This window comes from Hibiscus syriacus, unplaced genomic scaffold, assembly GCF_006381635.1.
Source record: "Hibiscus syriacus cultivar Baekdansim isolate YM2019G1 unplaced genomic scaffold, ASM638163v2 tig00010533_pilon, whole genome shotgun sequence".
In the NCBI taxonomy this organism is placed as follows: Eukaryota; Viridiplantae; Streptophyta; class Magnoliopsida; order Malvales; family Malvaceae; genus Hibiscus; species Hibiscus syriacus.
This window is the reverse complement of record NW_024062223.1, coordinates 15,001-36,762: the sequence shown is the minus strand read 5'-3', so window position 1 is coordinate 36,762 and position 21,762 is coordinate 15,001. Positions and strand designations below refer to the sequence as shown.

The 21,762-nt window shown below is 37.4% G+C and overlaps 1 protein-coding gene and 1 pseudogene across 1 annotated transcript; both read right to left on the bottom strand.

Annotated features, from left to right (window-relative positions):
• Positions 1 to 12,770: 12,770 nt before the first annotated feature.
• Positions 12,771 to 14,016, bottom strand: LOC120204060 (uncharacterized protein At1g28695-like). The gene is made up of 3 exons (XM_039204151.1): positions 13,873 to 14,016; positions 13,415 to 13,798; positions 12,771 to 13,316 (listed from the first exon to the last, which is right to left on the bottom strand). Exons 1-3 carry the CDS (start codon positions 14,014 to 14,016, stop codon positions 12,798 to 12,800), a joined length of 1,047 nt encoding a protein of 348 aa, XP_039060082.1. The 3' UTR covers positions 12,771 to 12,797.
• Positions 14,017 to 15,394: 1,378 nt separating this feature from the next.
• LOC120204270 lies at positions 15,395 to 18,429 on the bottom strand (annotated as a pseudogene).
• Positions 18,430 to 21,762: the final 3,333 nt, after the last annotated feature.

The following is a 21,762-nucleotide window of genomic DNA, read 5'->3' as shown; positions in this document are numbered from 1 at the left end:
TGTCAATGATGTGCCTTGGAGCTGAGCGTAGTCGAACTCGAAGGTCTTTGTTGACAAATAACCCTTCTTTGAGTTGGCTATCCTTTTCGTCATGAAGTTGAAATCCAATCTAGAGATGGATACTGCTTGTGTGCACGATTCCCTTCGTCATAAAGTTGAAACCGCGGGTGGCACATTCGTCGTGAACTTGAGCATAGTAATTGGATATCCTTCATCGTGAAGTTGAAATCCAAGTATGTGGTATTGTTCCAAGTCCAATATCCTCCGTCGTGAAGTTAAAATTGGCTCTGGAAATTGTTTGTTGATAGTCAGTCATCCCTTCGCTGTGAAGTTGAGCTTGTGTTGTCTCGAGTTCAATATCATTCGCTGTGAAGTTGAAATTGACTCTGAATGAAACTGAAAAGTTATTTATTGACAATCAGTCACCCCTTCGTTGTGAAGTTGAGCTTGTGTTGTCTTGAGTCCAATATCCCTCACTGTGAAGTTGAAATTGGCTCTGAAACTGGGAAGCCCTTTCTTCGTGAAGTTGAGCCTCAAATGGCACGATATCCTCCGTCGTGGAGTTAAAATCGTGGATGTGCGGGTACGATATCCTCCTTCGTGGAGATGAAATTGCAGATGACCCCTTCGTCATGAAGTTGAGCCTTGACTTGGATATCCTTCGTCGTGAAGTTGAAATACAGGTATTGCATATTACGGGTGGACAAGATTCCCTTCACCGTGAAGTTGAAACCGTGGATGACCCCTTTATTATGAAGTTTGGCTTCGAGCTAGATATCCTTCATCGTGAAGTTGAAATCTACTCTCGAGCAAATTGTGTCGCTTTGAGTTCAATATCCTTCGCCGCGAAGTTGAAATTGACTCTAGCTAAAACTTGAAAAAGTTATACATATATGTGATGAACATATGTTATCTTGGGGCTCTGGAGAGAAATCTCGATCTCCTGGTTTCCTGTCTGGGATCTTGATTCTGGAATCTTGAATTTTTGAACCCTGGTCTTGAATTCTTCAACTGTTCAAATCTGATGTTTGTTTTTTTATCCTTGATTTGGGAAATATCTCTCGATCATCTCAAGTATATGCATGAGCCTTGATCGGTTTCCGAGTACTTGTACTTTTCAATGAATCTTTATACAGTAATATGCGAATATCTTTTGCATAAGTAAACAAATCATTAAGTTTAAGCTCAATCCAAGATGCTCAAAAGGAATTGGTCTAGAGAAAAAGATTATCTTTTATTCATGGGAAAAAAGAACAAATAATACATGATAAGCATTCTGGAAGATGAAGGCATGATGAGGTGTAAATGAATGTCTTAGATCTCAATAATGTGAGCACTTCTGAGATGAAGAGCCATTAGGTGACCTTGAATACATCCTTTGTGAAAGGATCTTTGGAAATGCGATAACTTTCAGGAGAGTGCAACCTTTCTTCAACTCGTTGAGTCTATTCAGATGCCGGGAAGTCACAACTGTTTGGATTTCTTGAATTATCCAAATCACCCTTTTGGGTTTTCAATTTGGACCCATCCTTGGTTGCAAGATGCCCTTTGCGGGTTTTTATCTTGAACCCACCTTTTTGTTATTTCTCTTTTTCTTTTGTTCTTTTTTTCTCTTTTTCAAATTTTTCAATTTAGGGCGCCCTTTCGGGTTTTCACACTAAAAGTTTTTCCTTTTTTTTTACTTAAGACGCCCTTTCAGATTTTCATCCTAAGAGAAGTACTTCTTGACTGCGTCTATATTGATGGGATGTGGTAGGTCAGGTCCGTCCATTTCAGCCATGACAAGGGCCCTTCCGGAAAAGGCCTTTTTCACGACATAAGGTCCTTCCCAATTTGGCGCCCATTTTCCTCGAAAATATTTCTGAACTTGCAAAATTCTCTTTAGCACCAGATCTCCTTCACGGAATATTCTCGGGCGTACCTTCTTGTCATGTTCTCGAATCATTCGTTTCTGATAGATTTGACCATGGTGAATGGCTTTCAGTCTCTTTTCTTCTATCAGATTAAGTTGATCGTATCTGGATTGCACCCATTCTGCGTCATCCAGTTTGACTTCTGTCAAGACCTATAGTGACGGAATCTCTACTTCAATGGGCATCACTACTTCCATTCCATATGCTAGTGAAAATGGAGTTGCCCCAGTCGAGGTTCGTACCGAGGTTTGGTAAGCGAACAGAGCAAAAGATAACTTCTCATGCCAGTCTTTGTAGGTCTCGGTCGTTTTCTCCACTATCTTTTTAATTTTTTTGTTTGCTGCTTCTATTGCACCGTTCATGTTTGGTCTGTAGGTAGTAGAATTATGATGCTTTATGTTGAATTGCTCACAATAAGCTTTCATCATTTTATTGTTCAAGTTTGTAGCATTATCGGTGATGATCCTTTCAGGTAAACCATACCGACATATGATATCTTTCTTCAAAAACTTGCAAATAACAGATTGAGTGACACTAACATAGGAAGCAGCCTCTACCCACTTAGTGAAATAATCGATAGCTACAAGGATGAAACGATGGCTATTCGAAGCCTTCGGATGGATTTGCCCAATAATATCTATGCCCCACATAGAGAAAGGCCATGGTGACTTCATGACATGAAGCAGATGAGGTAGGACATTTATTTTATCACCGTAAATCTGACATTTATGACATTTTCTAGCATAGTTGATGCAATCACTTTCTAGTGTGGACCAGAAATATCCGCATCTCATTACTTATCTCGACATCATATGTCCATTTGCATGTACTCCACAAGCTCCGTCATATACTTCTTCCATTATCATTTTTGCCTCTTCAGCATCGACGCACCTTAACAGAACTTGATTATGGTTTTTCTTGTACAAGACCATGTCGTCAAGGATGTATCCAGCTGACATCCTTCTAATGGTTCTTTTATCGGTTTCAGGGGCTTCCTCTGGATAACTTCGATGCTTGATATATTGTAAAATGTCGTAGTACCAAGGCTTAGTGTCATTTACCTTCAATCTGGTAGCAATGAGACGGGTACTTATACGACTGCATTTCAATTGGCATCATTTCAGATTCCCTCCAACTTTGAATGTGGCTGCCAAGGTAGCCAAAGCGTCAGCCATTTGATTCTCTTCTCTTGGCACATAGTGGAAAGTGACTTCATCGAATTCTTCGAGCAGATCCAGTATTAGCTTCCGGTATTCCCTCAATTTTATATATTTGGTTTCCCATTCTCCACGGAGCTGATAGATTACTAATGTTGAATCTCCGTATATCTGTAAGGTCTTTACATTTTGCCCCAGTGCAACTCGAATTCCCAAGACACAAGCCTCATACTCTGTCATGTTATTGGTACAATCGAAGTTCAGTCTGCTGGTAAATGGGTAGTGACTCCCTTCTGGAGAGATCAGTATTACCCCGATATCATGTCCTAATATATTTGATGCCCCATCGAAATACATTCTCCAGGAACTGTCTGTTGAAGTATTTATTTCTTCTAAGGATAAAACCATCAAGTCTTCGTCTGGGAAATCAAAGTCTAACGGCTCATAATTCTCATTGGTTCTACTTGCCAAGAAATCTTATATGACACTTCCTTTTATGGCCTTCTGGCTCACGTATTCGATGTTGAATTCAGACAATAACATTTGCCATCGGGCTAACCTTCTAGATAGAGCAGGCACACCCATCATGTATTTTAGTGGATCCAGCTTGGAAATCAGCCAAGTGGTATGATACAACATATATTGTCGGAGTCTTTTTGTAGCTCAAATTAAAGTACAGCAAACCTTCTCAATAGGAGGATACCTGACTTCGCAATCAGTGAACTTTTTGCTTAAATAGTATATGACTCTTTCCTTTCTTCCGGATTCTTCATGTTGACCCATGACACACCCCATTGAGTTCTCAAATATGGATAGATACAAGAACAGAGGTTTGTCTGGGATGGGGGACATTAATATGGGAGTATGAGACAAGTACTCTTTCACATTCTCGAATGCAATCTGACAGTTTTCATCCCATGCTCTAAGGCTGTTCTTTCGGAGAAGGCGAAAGATTGGATCACACTTATCGGTTAACTGAGATATGAACTGAGCTATGTAATTCAATCTGCCTAGAAAACCTCGGACCTCTTTTTGTGTTCGAGGTGGAGGTAGATTTTGGATAGCCTTAACTTTGTTGGGATCAACCTCAATATCTTTTCTGCTGACCACGAAGCCTAAAAGTTTTCCGGACGTCACCCTGAAAGTACACTTGCTAGGATTTAGTCGTAGCTGGAACTTCCTCAATCTCTGGAAGAGCTTTCTCAAATGCTCGACATGTTCATTTTTGGTCTGTGCTTTGACAATCATGTCGTCGACATAAACCTTGATTTCTTTGTGCATTATATCATGGAACAGGGTTACTATGGCTATCTGGTATGTTTCCTCAGCGTTCTTTAATCCAAAAGGCATCACTTTGTAACAGAAAGTTCCCCACATTGTGATGAAAGTGGTCTTCTCCATGTCTTCAGGGTGCATCTTGATTTGATTGTACCCCGAGAATCCATCCATTAATGAAAAGTAGTTGTTCCCGGCTGTATTGTCCACTAGAGTGTCTATGTGTGGCAGAGGAAAGTTGTCCTTGGGACTTGCCTTGTTAAGGTCTCGGTAATTGACACACATGCGTACTTTCCCGTCATTCTTCGGTACAAGCACTATGTTGGCCACTCACTCCGGATATTTAGCCACTTGAAGAAAATTGGCATCAAATTATTTCCCGTCCTTCTCAGTTTCTGCTGCACTGGTTTACATTCTGGTTTGATAGGCAATTTGTGGACTACCATATATGTGTCTAATCTCGGCATGTCTTGATATGACCAGGCAAACACCTCTATGTACTCCTAAAGTAAGACTATTAGGTTGTGTCTTGCTTCTGTCGAAAGAGTTATGCCGATTTTAACCTCCTTTCAGTCTTCCTCAGTGCCCAGATTCAAGATTTCGATTGTCTCTTTATGGGGCAGTATTTGTTTATCTTCTCTTTCTACTATTCTGAACAATTCGGTAGGCAAGTTACATTCCTCTTCAGTGTCGCATTCATCAAATTCCCCGAGACAAATAGCTGATTCAAAATCCACATCCGGATCAGGATCATTAGTGCCTACATTATTGTTATCTGGAGATCTGAAAGAATGGAAAATATGCATGTATGATAGGAAATTATCCCACACAAAATAATCAAGAATTGAATTCGAGAGAAAGGAAATGAAGTACCGAAATGAAGAAGATAGACAATGAATTCAAAAGGAAATAAACGAAAATTTGTTTGCCATGGGAAGAGAAAAATGCATTTTTTAAACCAAATGTTTATTCACCCTTACAAAAGATTACCTATTGCCCTGGGTATAAGCAAATAGGGATAGTTCGAATATTACTCTGAAAGACTCTTGTAAACCACAGGTAGTTCTTCGACTGACCAACTTCTAGGCACGAACCCAGGTGGCAGAGGGCATATCCCAAATCTATCATCGTTGTCAGCATTTCTAGTAGTTACGGCATTGATGCTCAAATCTTCCAAAGCCGCTTCTAAATATGACAAGGTGGTCTCAAATACATAACCACCTGACTTGAATATGTGGCAGAGAGGCGGGAATGTCATGGGTTCCCATTGAAGTTCACTTCCAGTCAACCTGGCTAGTCTTCTCTCTCGGTTCTTCTGAACTTATTTTCTCTTCTCATGGTAACTGGGCTGAAAATCGAGCCCAAATCGGTCTGGCTTTGGAATAGGAAAGACTGGATTAATCATTCCTTGTAGAAACTTTCTAAACCCTCTTCCAATTTTGGCACCTCATCTCAATGTTTGCATGATCTCTATTCTGGTACACTTGGAAAGTAAGGGTTTAGAAATACTTCTTCTTTCCGTCACAAATATGGCATTTACAAATTCTAAGGAGCGGAATGAGCACTCTATCGCTTCCTCGTTTATCTCGATGTATGGGGCCTCCGTAGTCACACTTGCCACAATATCTTCTTCAACATTGACAATTACTAAGGCCCCATCAATAACAAATTTAACTTTTTGGTGCAACGTGGATGGTACTGCACCTGCTTGATGAATCCATGGCCTTCCCAAAAGATAGTTGTAAGAAGGCATAATATCCATCGCCAGAAACTCAATGTTGTAGGTGGCTGGTCCGATCGTTAGCGGTACCTTAATCTTGCCAATTACCTCTCTCTTGGTTCCGTCAAATGCTCGGACCACGTTCTGGCAGGCTCTCATATGAGAGGTATCTATTGGCAGCCTTTTCAAAGTAACTAAAGGCATTACGGTCAGAGCTGAGTCGTTGTTAATTAATACACTTGGCAGAGCATGCCCCTTGTAGTAAGTAGTAATATGTAATGCCTTTGTTCGACCTCTTCGTCCGGATGAAATCTCATCATCTGAAAATGAGATGAGATTATCAGCTTGGATATTATTTACCAATCGATCCATCTTGCTGACTGGTATGTCTTGTGGCATGAATGTTTGATTCAGAACTTTCAACAGTGCCTTCCGATGTGCTTCTAAGTTTAATAAAAGTGCCAACATTGAAGTGCGCGTTGGCAAGCTGTGGAGTTGTTCTAAAATATTGTACTCACTATGCTTTAAAACCTTGAGGAATTCTTTAGCTTCTTCCTCCTTTATAGGTTCATTGATAGCCAACACATCTTTCTTGAAGGGCTCTAGTAATCTCTGCCCCACCTTGCTGTCACATTCTTTGGAAGTATTCACCTGGCATTCTTTCTTCCAAGGCACTTGCCGACTATCTTTGTATTGAAAAGGTCGAGGTGTCATAATCACCACATTTGTGTGTGGAGTTGTCGTTGTCATCTTTGCCTTAGGGGTAATGATTAAAGGACTACCCCTGCAGAGTCTTTTTTCTGATGATTCTCCGGTAACGTAAATGTCTGCTTCTGGGGAATCCTGAACTTCTTCGTAAAACTCTAGTTCTTTCTGGTCCATCATGAGATGGACTAATGTCCTGAATTTGGAGCATTCTTGCACTTTATGCCCCTCTTCGTTGTAGTAACAACAATAGTTACCACCGTTATTCTTTGCTGGACATGACTACGGTGTAAGAAGCCCTGCCTTTACCATTTGGCTCCATACCCAAGCCAAAGGAACTTTGATTTCTGAAACATTGGTTTTGATTCTCCTACCATTTTCGGTGGTGATTGCATTAATTCCGGTCTCCGGGTGATTAGGCAAGGGATTATGGGCGACGTTCGGCGTTTCAAAGTCGAAAGTGATCTAATTTTTGTTCCGCATTCGTTGTACAAGCCTCTTAAATGCGAGACAGCCTTCTATTGAATACCCTTGCACACCACCATGATATTTGCAGTGAGCGTTCTCGTCATACCATCTCGGATACGGGGGCTTTATTGGATCCATTGGGTAAGGTGACATCGTGTGAGTGTCGAAGAGCTATTGGTATAACTCTTTGTACGTTATGGGAATGGGATCGAACTTCTCCCTTTCCCTTTCTTTAGTTAGTTCTCTCTGAGCTTGGTTAGAAGTACCAGATGGTACAACTGTAGTGGTTTTTGAGCTTGAGACCGTAACACCCTTGTTGACGTTATAAGTGTTGACATTGTTGATCTCTCGGTCTTTGTTCTTCATGGGAGGCTTCTTACTGGAGTCTCCTCCCTCGATTTTTCCTTGTTTAATGGCTAACTCAATCATTTCACCAGCCATGACTACATCTGATAAACCTCCATATGTAATTGCCAGCAGGTGCCCGAAGTAAAGTGCCTTAAGGGTTTGTACAAACAACTTTCTAGTCTCATTTTCATCCAAGGGTGGATGAACCTGTACAGAAAAATCCCTCCATTGCTGCGCGTATTGTCGGAAACTCTCGTTGTGCTTCTTTTCCAGGCTTTGTAGCATAACCCGGTCTGGTCTCATATTATTGATATGCTTATATTGTTCCAGGAAAGACTTGGCTAAGTCTTTCCATGTCTTGATGTGAGCTCGGCTGAGTTGGTTGTACCACCGGATAGTTGAACCGGACAGACTCTCTTGAAAGCAGTGGATTAGGAGTTGGTCATTCGTTCCATATCCTGCCATCTTCCGACAGAACATAGTGATATGGGCTGATGGGCAGCTGTTCCCATCAAACTTCTCAAACTCAGGAACTTTAAACTTTGGCGGAAGCATCAAATCTGGAACTAGGCTCAGCTCTCTTGCGTCTACTCCATAATAATCATGGTCCCCTTGGACCATCTTCATTCGATCTTCTAACATCCTAATCTTTTCTTCCATCTTTCTTGCTTTGTCATCTTCATTAAAATCTGGGATATTATAATCATTCGGATGATTATCAGGATTAGTTATGGAAGTTTGCACCTTTACAACAGATGATGCTTTTCCTTTGATAGCAGAGGAGTTTTCTTGTGGTTTGGGTAAGATCCCGGGTAAAATAACCACTTGTGGGGTTGGTGATATGGTTACCCCTTCAGAGGGACTTCCCCCTACTGCACTAGCTTGTTGTAATCCCGATAACTTGGCTACAATTTGGTCGACCAATGACTCCTGGTTTTTCTTGATGGACTCCAAGGTGCTCTGATTGTTTTGAGCCATCTTATCTTCTAGTTCTTTTTGCAGTCTTGCCATGTTATCCTTGAGTTTTTCCATTCTAGCCTCCATTTGTCTCTTCTTTGCTCGAGTATTATGTGGATGATGCGTATTTAATGCTTGCGGTGGTAAATTTGGTGTTTGCTCTTTCCCTTTCTGAGACATGTTCTGTTAGTTAATATGAATGTAAAAACATGGAAAATATAAAAATAAACATGAAATATAAAATGCAAAGTATGCAATGCACAATGTATGCAATTTAGAGGCATTGATCCAGAAAAGTGTCTATTATTATAAATAATCCTTATTTAGACAGAAATGCTTTATCTTGTAAGAGACATAAAAAACAATCAAAGGTACGTTCAGACTAAATTTTCTAGACCCCGAACAGCTTCTAGTAGGTTGACAAGTCTTTTGCCTTCATCTGTCATTGGTTGAATGCCTTGTCGAACCACTCCAGCTTCTCTTGCCAGGCCGTGAAGATGACGGGCTGCTTTTTGCACTTGATCCAGGAAATCTCAGATGAATGCGTCTCTAGCTTTCACCCTTTGTTGTGCTTGCTTCCAACGGAAATGCCACTGCCACTGCAGACCTCCGTCGAAGGGTACTATCTGAAGCTCAGCTGCTTGCTTCTTGAATCCATCCACAATAACTTCTAACTCAGATGTTGTTTTTCCATCTCTCTCATGTTGTTTTTCTAGGTCAGACATTTGGATTCTCAAGCATTGATTTTGATGTTGACTGTCTGCTAAGCTCCTCTGAACCGTTTTCAACTGTTCTTTCCAAGCTCTTTCATCAGACCCCTCGAACTTTCTTTTTAAGTTATAAACTTCATTTTTCCAGTATTCAGAGGTTACTTTCAACTTGGAATTATCCTTGAATTTATCTTGATACCCTTTTCTCAAATCCTCGAGTTCAAAACGGAATCTTTTCTGTTCTCTTTCATGCTTGTCTGCTCTATCTTTCTGAGATTCGGCATATAGCTTCCATTGATAACGTTCAACTTCCAGTTCTTTAACATTCTGTTTCAGCTCGTTATTCACAGCTTTAAACTCCGCCTTAGCTATCTCAAGTTCAGAAGGGACATGTCTGAGATGCTCTTCTATGGTCCGGGTGTCTTCACATTCTGGCACTGGGAATGTTATCATTCTTTCTCAGTCTTCGCCACTCCATATAATCCGGAGTAAGCATGTCTCTGACAGCCACAACATCCATCCAACATACTTTCTTCCACGAACCATCTGCTTCCTTGATCATCTTCTTATAACTGTCACCATTATACACAAACTCTGATCTAGCTAGCCCGCATGTTACTGGGACTGACGTGCCCCATACTGTCTAACTTCTAACAACAGAGCATACCCAACTGCACCCTAAAGTCCAAGTAATTTCATAGTATCAGAATCCACACACCGGAAAAGAACGTCACCGAGGAACAACCAGGGGGCTCTCCAGGTAATATCCCGATCCTGAAGATGTGTAAAAACTTTCATCCACTTTTCCTTTGAAGCATCTTCATGCCATTTCCTAGTGATGAATTCTCCCAAAGGTGAATAGGTAGTGCTGAATCGGCGATAGGCTACCCCATTAGTCTTCCAAAAGTGGCTGTAAATCCAGACTTGAAGGAGCTGAATACACCCAACGAACCTTCCTCCGCCAGTTCTTCTGCAATGGTTGAGAGATCGAAAGGTTTCAGCTAAGATGGCCGGTGCTGGGTTGACTCGCCTTGGAAGTTGTTCGAATAGCTCTACCACGGCTGCGTCGATGCAGCCCAAAGTCTTCGGAAAAATATCCTAGGTTTTGGAATATGGTTTTGGGGTAGGCTCTAATTCTCCATGGTTTCCCGGTTTAGGTTCTAAAAACGGTACCCGAGTTCTCCTTGCCGGTGTCCCATTGGGCTTGTCAGACCCTTAGTCTTAAACCTATCACATGCTTGTGTGGACTAAGTTAAACTCGAGAGGACATATTCCCTTATGCTCTCACGGTGAATAAATTCACACGAAGACATAAGGTATATGAATCCCGAAGGCTACTTGCTAGGCCCGCACGGTGAATAAATTCATACGAAAGCGTCGCTTTTACCTTCACTTAAGACAGGGTTTGGAGCTCATGTATAGAGCCTTAAATGAAAAAGATTTGAAGGCTGAAATCATGAGAAAACGATTAGTACAACTATTTACCTGAAAATATAATCAAAAGTAAGTAAAAAAAGATCGAAATGTTACCTTAAAATTTAAACTTACCCTTTTCGTTAAAAAGACAACTGGAAATTACCTTAGCCTGACTCACTTACCTGTCCCCAGTTGAGTCTCCAAGCTGTCGTAACCGTCTTTCGATTGGGCCTCAGAATTGGGCTTCGACTTATGAAAAATGATTTGGAGTCGCCACTGATCATTTATTTAAAAATAAATAGGTCAACTGGATACCTTATTTCTTACCTGATCTGCGTCTTACCAGTGATATGTCCGATTCGGGAGTTGGTTACAGTCAAGGAAGGGTTAGCACCGTTGAACTGCCCTTTCGATACTACGCAATTTCAAATTGTCTTAAATTAAGAAAATTATAATTTTAAATTAAAAGGTAAAAATATCGATCCAAAATTGCTTACCCTTGATTGTTTTAAAAGTGTACCCTTTAGGAAGTCAAGAAACATGTTAGATAAAAATGTAGTAAAAATGAATAAAATAAAGAAAGTGAAATAAAAATAAATGCAATAAAGTAGAAAAAATAAAACAGATAAAGAAGATGTAAGCAAGATAAATAAAATAAAATAAAGAGGAACAAAAACAAATATAAAAAATATATATAAAAATAAAATACATAAAATAAAGAAGATAATAACAATAACAATACAAAAATAAAAATAGAAGATAAAAAAATAAAAGATAAAATGAAATATATAAAATAATAAATATATATAACATATAATTATAGTAATAAAAATATATATAAATAATAATGATATATGACAAAGAATTAAAAAATATATATATAAATAACGATAGAATATAAAAAATTAAAAAATATATAAAAAAAATATCCAAATGAAGATAATTAATATATATATATATATATATATATATAATAAGAATAATAAAAAAATATGCATGTAACAACAAAGGACTATTATAAAAGAAAAGATAAAATTGGGACCAAATTTGAAAGATAATTAACGTTGATATTGCACATTAGGGGGCGAAATGAATATTTTAACTTTAAGTTTTTCTTCTCTATTTTTCGAAAATTCAAATAATTTTCTAAGATCGGGCCTCGGGATTACTAGATCTACAAGATAGATCTTTAAAAAACCTTCTCGTTCATTGGCCAAAAATGATTTTATTTGGGTTTGACTCGAGCAAAAATAATGGAGAAACACACATGCAAAGACTTAAAGCGATAAAGGTACAAGGTTTTACCTTTTCTACTTATTTTTCTTTTCGAGAATCACGTTTTTTGCTCTGATTTGCTAGTAATTTCTGCTGTTTATTTCGTATATCGTGTCTTACAAATGGGGAGGATTATATGTATTTATAGTGAAAAAAACTAACTAACAATAGAATCCTAATACAACTAGACTCCTTGCTCGGTTGTTGCACGTTTGTTGATGTGGTTGTTGCTTTAAAAGATATGGTAGTAGAAAAGTCCTTTTAGGAGATGAACTCTTGTTAGTTTTATATTTTAAAAAAATTGGTGTCTACATAAGACAAGACTGATTCCACCATAAGTTTGGAATTGGACAATACATGACAATGAGAGGAGCTCAGCCAAGGTGCTTCTCGCACAAGAAGACCCGATAATTCCGGTGGCACAACAACCCGAGTACATATTAAAATTAAATATTATCTCTTATATTTAATTTAAAAGTCATGATGTTGGAACCCATTGACCAGCGTTAGCAATAAAATTAAATATTTTTTTTCTTAGAGTATCTAAGTTTGATTATATTAAAAAAATTATGATTAACGACGTTAGTGGTTAAAGAGAGTATTATTTTTCATGCAGATTCAAGGTTTGAACATTTGTGTTTGCATGGTACGTGTGCGTTGTATCTACACAATATGTCTACATTGCTAATAATTTAAAAGATTATGAACATATATTATCTTGTAATAATTATTTAAAAAAATAAAAATATTTCAACATTAAAATTCAGCAAAAACGCACACTTATTTTTCTTGGAACTAGTGTCATCCAACAAATCTAATTCTGGCAAGCTTATTCATGTTGGTGCTATTATCTCTATTTCCATGAATTCCAACATTCAGTATGCGGTGCCCATTTAAAATCCCCAATAATCTTACCAGCGACCTCGGTATGTTCTTTGACAACCGTTTTGAACTGCTTCCAATCACGGAGGACTGCCGCTAAATCTGTAAACTTTGCCTTTATGAGGCGGCAACAGTTGGCGTGCACGGTGGTTACAGCGGTGATATCCTGACTATCTTGGCAAAAGCCGCTGAAGTGCGTCGTTTCCAGAAACTTTACTGTGAGATTCAATCGTTGAAAGAGTCCCCCGTGCATTAGGTCTTGCAACACATCTTGCTCTTTTCTCCCTGCAGAATGATCCTTCTGGGAATACCATGTATCCAACAATGAGATGGTCTTGTTGTTTGATCTTATGTAATAGAAACCCGTATTGACAAAATTATGTTCCGGTCGAGGATCGTTATTGAATGTATCAACGCTAATTTGCATATCAACTGATTCGGTTGGACTCAGTTTCATAAATGGATTTCGCAGCCACATTACATCCATGTCCTGATAAAATATAAACATTTATATGTAGCAATGATTAAGATTTCATTTCTATAACTGATTATCACGCTTAGCACAAATGGAGATATATAATCATGTACCGTAAAGATGAAGTTATAGCCACGGTTGAGGACATCCAACAGAAGAAGAGTTCTTCTCCACATCATCTTAACGAAGTCGTCTGACATGAAAACCTTCTCTCCTTCAAAATCAACACCTTCGGTCACCAAGCGATAACAGTGCAAGCGCTGAAATTGACAGCGTAGATAAGCCGTTTGATCGACGGCAACAAGTAAGAGATGCTGGAGCAGTGGCCTAGTATCTTCTCCTAGCCAAAAGCTCTCCAAGAAAAGATCCAGCATCGTTGCCTTTTCAACAACCGTTTTTTCAACATATGCTTTGTTCACGACTGCAATTATTACCGTCTTGTTTGGCATGGAAGCTTTGCTCAGCGCCAATTCAAGCTCATCCTTTACACTAGTAGTCTGTAAAAAAAAGAAAGGATTTCAACAGCATGCTATTAAAGATTACAAATTCAAATGAAGGTCAGACTTACGACATTGGAGCAATGACAGTTGTTTTGCTGGTTATAATTATCAAGGAAAGGGTTTGATGTTGAAGGAGACCATACACAAATATAGAGAGCTGCAGCGAGGATGAGAAATGCCGTTCCCGCGGGACAATAATACTTTGAATGATCCATGGCATAGGAATTGACAACACAAGAGTTGGCCTTTTTATTACTATTATTTTTTCAATGGTATTGAGAAAGTAGGGTTGGGCAGAGTTTTATCGGGGAATTTAACTATCCTACTTCAACCATTAACTTAACAAGTACACCATAGGTACTCTTCACTTCTCTTACTAAATATATATTTCTCTTTTCATTTTCGTATGTCAGAAAATTTCTCATCTTGATGCGTTAACTTGTAAATATTTATAATTTTATTATAAAATATTTTATTTTGTATAAACTTTCTAATAAACTATTTAATAAACTTGTAAACATTTGGTTTTTAAAATCAGAATTGTAAATAGATTTTTTTAAGTTATAAATGAAAATAAAATTAATTAAAGATGTGAATCTAATTATTAATTTATTACAACATTTAAAGGGTTATAGATTTGAATACATTTAAATATTACTTTTTATTTACAAATTAAAAATTAAATTAATGGTGCCTCGTGCTCGTTGAGTATTGTAGAATTTTTCTAAACGTAATTATTTGAATGTTTAAATATCTTACAGTTGTTGATACTCGAACCTAAAATCTTTAACATATACCCTATTAACCATCAAAGTCAATTTATTAATATAAAAATAAATAACTATTAAAAAGATTTAATTATAAACAAATTAATAGTCTAAAGGTCCATCAATCATCTATCGGAAACCCACTTCTAACAATGCATTAAAAGGTCTAAGCTAATAGCTATGATAGTTTCATAGAGTAGAGGAAAATAAAGAAATAACTAGATAAGGAGGCCTATGTGACGCCCAATATAAATGTTGTTTATATTATTATATGGTTGACTCTATGGTTTTCTCTTTACGTGGGATATGTTTTGATTTTTTTACTTGTTAATTGAATTTAGGGTTTTATGATTAGTAACGTTTTTTTTAATTATTAGTGACGCGGTAAGTTATTAGATACCAGATAGGGTGAAAATGAAAATTGATCAATATTACCAGATAGTCCAGAACATCTTGCTCTTTCATTTATGTGGAATTATCCTTGTTGGATGGAATACCTTGTGTTGAACAATGAGATGGTCTTGTTGTTAATAGAAACATGTGCTGATACGATTATGTTTTGGTCTGGGATCACTGAATGTGTCGACACTAATTTATAGATCCCCGGATTCGAGTGGGCTCAATCTTCTAAATAGATTCTTTAACCACATCGTATCTTTATCCTGACCAATAAATAATATACTAAGATATTATTTTAAAAAAAAGGTGATGTCAACACTTAAATATGAAGTTATAGCCGCGTTGGAGGACGTCCACAAGAAATTGACTTCTTATCCACATCATCTTAATGAAGTCCTCTGACATGTAAACCTTGTCCCCGCCAAAATCAACACCCTCCATCACCAATCTGTAACAGTACAACCGCTGAAATTAACTGCGTTGATAATCCGTTTGATTCACCGCAAAAAGAAGCAGATGGTGGAGCAGTGTCTTCTCCTAACCAAAAGCAAAGATCCAGCATCGTTCCTTCTTCATTAACACTACTGCAATGATCATCGTCTAGTTTGGCATGGAAGCTTGGCTCAGTGCCAATTCAATCTCATCCACAATCTGTAATACAAACATGCATACCATTAAAGATTACAAATTTAAATTACATGTAAATATGCTTATGGAATTAAAGCTTAAATGGATTTATCGGTGCATTTCCTTTGCGCCCATATCTGTTTTCCAAAGTCAACCTAGGTGGCCTGTTCTCAGGATGTTTCATTGATCGCAGAGAGAACACCGTGAGTTTATCTCATATCCAATACACAGACGATCTGAAAACTAGCAAATTTTAGAGTTGCCCAAGCGATTAAGGATGCTCATTAATTAATCTAATGATTAAAGATATTTTTTTATTATATGAATTTAAATATTAACATTTAACTTAAAATATAATATATTTCTACATAATAAATAAAAAATAGCATTCCATCTCTATCTATGTTTACGAACTTTCTAAGCCAAATAATGCATTTGGAGGTTCCAATAGTTTAAGTTTTTTATTATAATTTTATTTTAATTTATGTTAACTGAAATGATTTTAGGATGTCATATTGAAATATGTCTTATTGGCATTAAGAGATTTAGTTATTTTTCTGGGTTTCAATTAAGAAAAGAAATATATACATATATGCCACATGTACAGCGACCGAATTCCATGTCAACGGTTAGTGGTGATAAACTAGGCCTGTGGTGATAATCACAATCCTCTTCATCTATGGATAACAAATTAACAACAACCATTTGTGAGTCAGGAGATTCTTCTACCACAACACGCCCTTCAAGCATCTCAACCACTTGTGCCATGCTCGGCCTTAGTTTCGCCCACTCTTGTATGCACCACAAACCTGCATATACCAGTCTTTGCAGCTGCCTGTCGTCAATGCCTCCAGCTTCAACTAACCTCCGATCAACAGCTTCTATTAGTTTTCCTTCTCTTAGTTTTTTGCTCACAATTTTAGGAAAGAAGTGCCATTTCCTTTGAGACCTATCTGTACCATTTTCTATCAGACTAACATTTCTTTCGCTTCCAATCATCTCCAAAAGAACCATTCCATAGATGTAGATATCAGATTTCTCTGAAACTCCATGCTCCAAGAGCCATTCTGGGGCTAAATGCTATATAACCTCTACTCCCCCTGATTGTTGTAATAACCCTACTCTCATGTTTTCCCATCAACTTTGAAACACCAAAATCTGCCACAATTGCTCTATAATTCTCATCAAGTATATTTTCTTGCTTGACATCAGGGTGTCTTGATCGACAATCATGATGTAGGTACGACAGTGCCTTAGCCACATCAATAGCAACTCTGTACCTTAAATCCCATGCCAAGCAGCCTCCAGGGTAATTTATAGTTTCCTTTTCCCTTCTAGGGAATATCCAATGGTCCAATGAACCATTAGGGATGAACTCATAAACAAGGAACCTTGGCCCTCCAGAAAGACAACAATAACCCATAAGACGTAAAAGATTCACATGTAATTGCTGCAACTTCAGATCTAAACTCCTTTTCCCCATACTCCTCCCCATCTATTCTCTTCATGGCAACTGAAGTGACATCACCAAGGATACCTTTGAATACTGATGCAGATGAACCTTTGCCTAGAAGTGCCCAAAAATTATCTGTTGCACGCTCGAGCTCCTTGTGCTTAAACTTTATTGGAACTCCAGCTACCTTTCTAAGAAAACTGTACTCTATTCGAAGCTATCGACCTTCAGATACCAGCTTCTTCTCTAACAGTTTTCTTCTGCGATGATACCGCCCTCTAATCACAAGACACGCAAATACTGCAAGAATTACTGCAATATCTGCCCCTGCAATGAGGAAGAAGGCCCTGCAAAGTTTCAATGATACTCGATCAACGATGATGAAAATGATGAGGCCGATGATTACCGTTGCAGCTATTATATTTGCTTTCTTGTCCTCCTTTACAACTTCAACATTTTCTTCAAGTAAGCACGGCGGCCAAGGCTCAGAGATTATTTCTCATCTACAGCTCTCATTTGTTCCTTGCGTTGTGCAGACAAAAACCTATGTCAGCTTCCCTGAAACTAAGCATTGGTTAGAATAATATTGTTTCAAAGACGACTACTTATTCTATGATTGGATCAAAAGAAAGGACACAGAAGTTTACCCACTTTTCCTTTTGTTTTTGTAAGCGTTTAAATGGTCAAATGTTTGGTTCATAACGTCAGATACAAGAAATTTATCACATTTGAAATTTTTTTCCATGATGATCTTTCACCATTAAATACAATAATCATGAAAATTTTGATAACCTTTGGCTTTGCAAATTAAGAAGAGTTGGACCACCAAATGTGGTCTTGATGACAATGTGTACTGCATTTTAAAGAAAATAATTCATGTTTGAACTTTAGAGATAATTTTATCGAGAATGAAAACTATAATTCTTGAAAATAAATAGTAATATATATAATTGGTTCTTTAACCCGAGCCACATGCATATCTGGTACCTGACCAGAAGGCAACAAAGTTCCACCTAATTTTCCATTAGATTATATTATTTAAGGGATCTTGGTCCCATAATAGTAGTCACGAGCGTTGACCCGGTACTTTCCCAACTCTTTAGAGATCTTTTGGATCACACAAATATACCAAAACTTGTGAGACAAAATATGATATGAACTCAACCCTTTTAGACTATTTTACTTGGCAGAGTGTTTCCATTGTTCATCGCACTCTTTAATTGTTTCTGTGCAGTCATATGATACTTTGATTTTTCTCCTAAGACTTCATTGGTTGGTTTTTCAGCTAAACAAAATGTCACTACATCACTAGAGAATTCGAATTCTTGAACCTTCTATGGAACTTAGTTACTCTTTGTTAATTCCATCATCTTCATACCCATAATCGCATGTAAAGTGTGGTTATGACAAATGATATATCTAGGACAGAGGTGTTTATGTTATCTGAAATTGTATTTGATAAATTACTAGTGTCACATGTGTAAGGAATAATGCATGTGTTTCTTCTGTCTTCTATGAAATATTGTTTCATTTTTTGGTGCAAAATATTTATCATTGCTCATTTTTGTTGAGTTCAAATGTGTTACGATTTTGGTTTGTATCTTGTTCAGGTTAATATTTGGGATCCAAGCCTGAACTTAAGGTAACTTGGAAAGGACATACAAGGTTTATGTTATTTGACATTTAAACCCTTTTACTTGTCTGTTATTTTCATTAAAATGTTTTTCTTACAATTTTTTACTTCAGAAGTTTGTTTAACATTTCTCCCGACTCCATAAACCCTAAACCCAAAAGGCAAGCCCAGAATAAAAAAACCCGCCCACCACCCCTAGTCTCTTCTAGCACCCACGAGGTCCGCCATGGACCCAAGCCCATCACAAAACCCATGTAAGTGCCTCGCAGCTCATTTAACGTTAATTCAATTCCCGTATATAAACTATTCCCCTTTAGTTTTTTAATCGATATGGGATTTTTTTCAACCTCAAAATAAACAAAACTCTTCTCTCATGTTTCTCTCTTTTTTATCTCTCGTTTTAAGGGGCAGACAAAACGGTTTTACCGTTAAAAGGAACTGATCTCCTGTCCCCTCATCTCTACCTTCATGCTTTTCTGCTTAGCCATGATCCGGGTCTTCACTGCTTAGACAAAACAGTCAATATTTTCAGTAACATCTTCATATATGCTTCTATTGGAAAAGCAAAAGAGATGCCCACAGTTCTCGGTGTTCGACGAAATCGATGTGATTTTGAATGTCTATGATCTCACTCCTTACAATGATTACGCTTATTGGTTTGGTTTCGGGATTTACCAATCTGGTATTGAAAGTTTGTTCCCTCTTCTTAATCTTTTCGTTTTGTTTTTAGTTTTTTTGTACCAATGTTTTAATCGTATCTTTTATAGATGTGGGTATAGATGTGGGATTCTCAACATCATTTTTCCGCATCTTCTGCTTCTACCGAGGGAGAATTCTTCTTTTTAGCTTTCCCACCATTGGATTCTTTGGATTTTAATTGCTTAATCAATAACTCGGAAGCTACCTCATCATTGCTAAAAATGACTGTAAATCAATTATTTGGAGAAGTTACATTGTTTACGTGGTGAGGTAGCTCTTTATGTTGAATGCTTGGAGGTTAAGTTGAAAAGTCGAGTTTAATTTTTTCCTAGGAGTGGTCGATTTTGAGTTCACTTTGGAGCGATTTACCTTTTTTCTCACGGCTCAATTGGTGTTTTCTTTTTATTTTGCTTATTGACGAGTAGCATATTGGCGTTAGCGCGGTTCCTTTGATTATTTGTTGTGGGTTTTTATATTCTTTATATAAAAACATGGTTTTTATTAGATATTCTTTATTTTTTTCTCAGGGAATTTACGCTAAACTAGTCATTGCCGTTGTAGTGCTTTCGATATGCAAATTTTAGATCTCTACAACATTCTAAGATTAGTGGTAGTACTCAGTAATTTGGATTTGCAAATTTTATAATATAATATCGTTTTATTGTTGAGTTGGGCTATTTGAATTCTGATTTACAACTTCCATTGTTGAATGTTACTGTATATCTAGATGTAAGTTACATTTTCTTCTTCTGATTTCTGAGTGGAACGAAGAGGCTTGTCCCTAAGTTACATTATCAGGGCATTTGGGTTTGGGTACCTGAAATCTTTATGATTTGCTTTGACTGTGAAAGCTAAGTTCTTTGTTTGCTGTACTCTGTTGTAATGATTTGTGTTCATGGGAAATTTCAAAATTGTGATTGCACAGGGTGTTTCAGTAGGTCCTTTTTGTACAATTAGTTCTTCTGCAAAGCTGGGGAACCACTGCATTTCTATAACGTGAGTTTACTTTGGTTGTCTTCCTCTCACTAATTTCTGAGGTTTTGTTAGAAGTATGCATGTTTTATGTCGTAATTTATTTAAGTACTAAACTTTATTGGGCAGTGTTGCAGTGGTCAGTGATGATATTTCCGGGCGTGTGCTTTGCATTGAAGTTAACTTAGCATGCATATATATTTGATTTTTTTCATGAAAAATCATATTTTGTTTTTTATTTGTGGGTGATGCCTGAGCATGCTATCCATTCCTGGCTAGTGATAAAAGTATGGATATTGATTGTATCCGGTTGGTTTTGTTTGTTTGTTTGTTTATCTTCTACAGCTTATATCCCTCGACATGGTTTCACTCATAGCTGGGCCTAAATATCGGGGAGAATTTGAGGACAGACTAAAGGCTGTACTTAAGGAAGTAACAGAATCTGATGACCAAATTATCCTTTTCATTGATGAGATTCACATGGTTGTGGGGGCAAGTGATTTTTTGTTATGTTTCTAGTTCATGTAGGTTGATTGTCCGGTATCTGTAAAAGGGACTGACCTGTAATATTTTGCTTGTTTTTGCTCGATATTAATCCTTAAAATTTTATTCCCCAAGAGCACACAATTCTCATGAACAAATTATATTGAACAAGAACAAAGACGGCGAAAGCTAACCTCATTCAAACGGTAAAATAATATTCAGACCCGAATACAAAAAATCAATATAGAAGAAATTAAATCCCAAATTCATAAACAAAACCATTCAGCCATCCACTCAAATGCAATACAAAAAATCATGATTAACATGAATTTCGATAAATAAAGAAAACGAGAGTTTTTGTTTAGTACCTAACAAGATCCTCGAACAATTTCCTCAAATGCAATACAAAAAATCATGATTAACATGAATTTCGATAAATAAAGAAAACGAGAGTTTTTGTTTAGTACCTAAGAAGATCCTTAAACAATTTCCTCAAATTTTTAAAAGGAAACACCTCCCTTAGAACTTGAGGGTAAATGGGCATTGATCAAAAACGAAAAAAAAAGGAAATATTTGATTCAAAACGAAAGGAAAAGCCAGATTTTATCAAGCAACAAAGGAAAAAATTGAAAGATTTGAGGCTAAGCACGCAAACACTGAACCCATTACTTCCGAGGAGAGAGGTCAACGACTTATCTTCTCGTTGATGAGCTTTTAGAGGACGATAGAGAATATTTAGGTGCTCTGAGAAAATTGATTAAGCAATTGAAATGGAAAAAATCTAAGGCTGTGAAATGCAAAAAGAACAAGTCTCCCTGGGTAGAAGCAAAACATCCCACATCCATGAGGAAAGCATAAAAGAAATTATTTATATACTTGAATTCAATTAATGTCTAAGTGAGCCGCCAGGCCTGTGGGCTTTGTGATT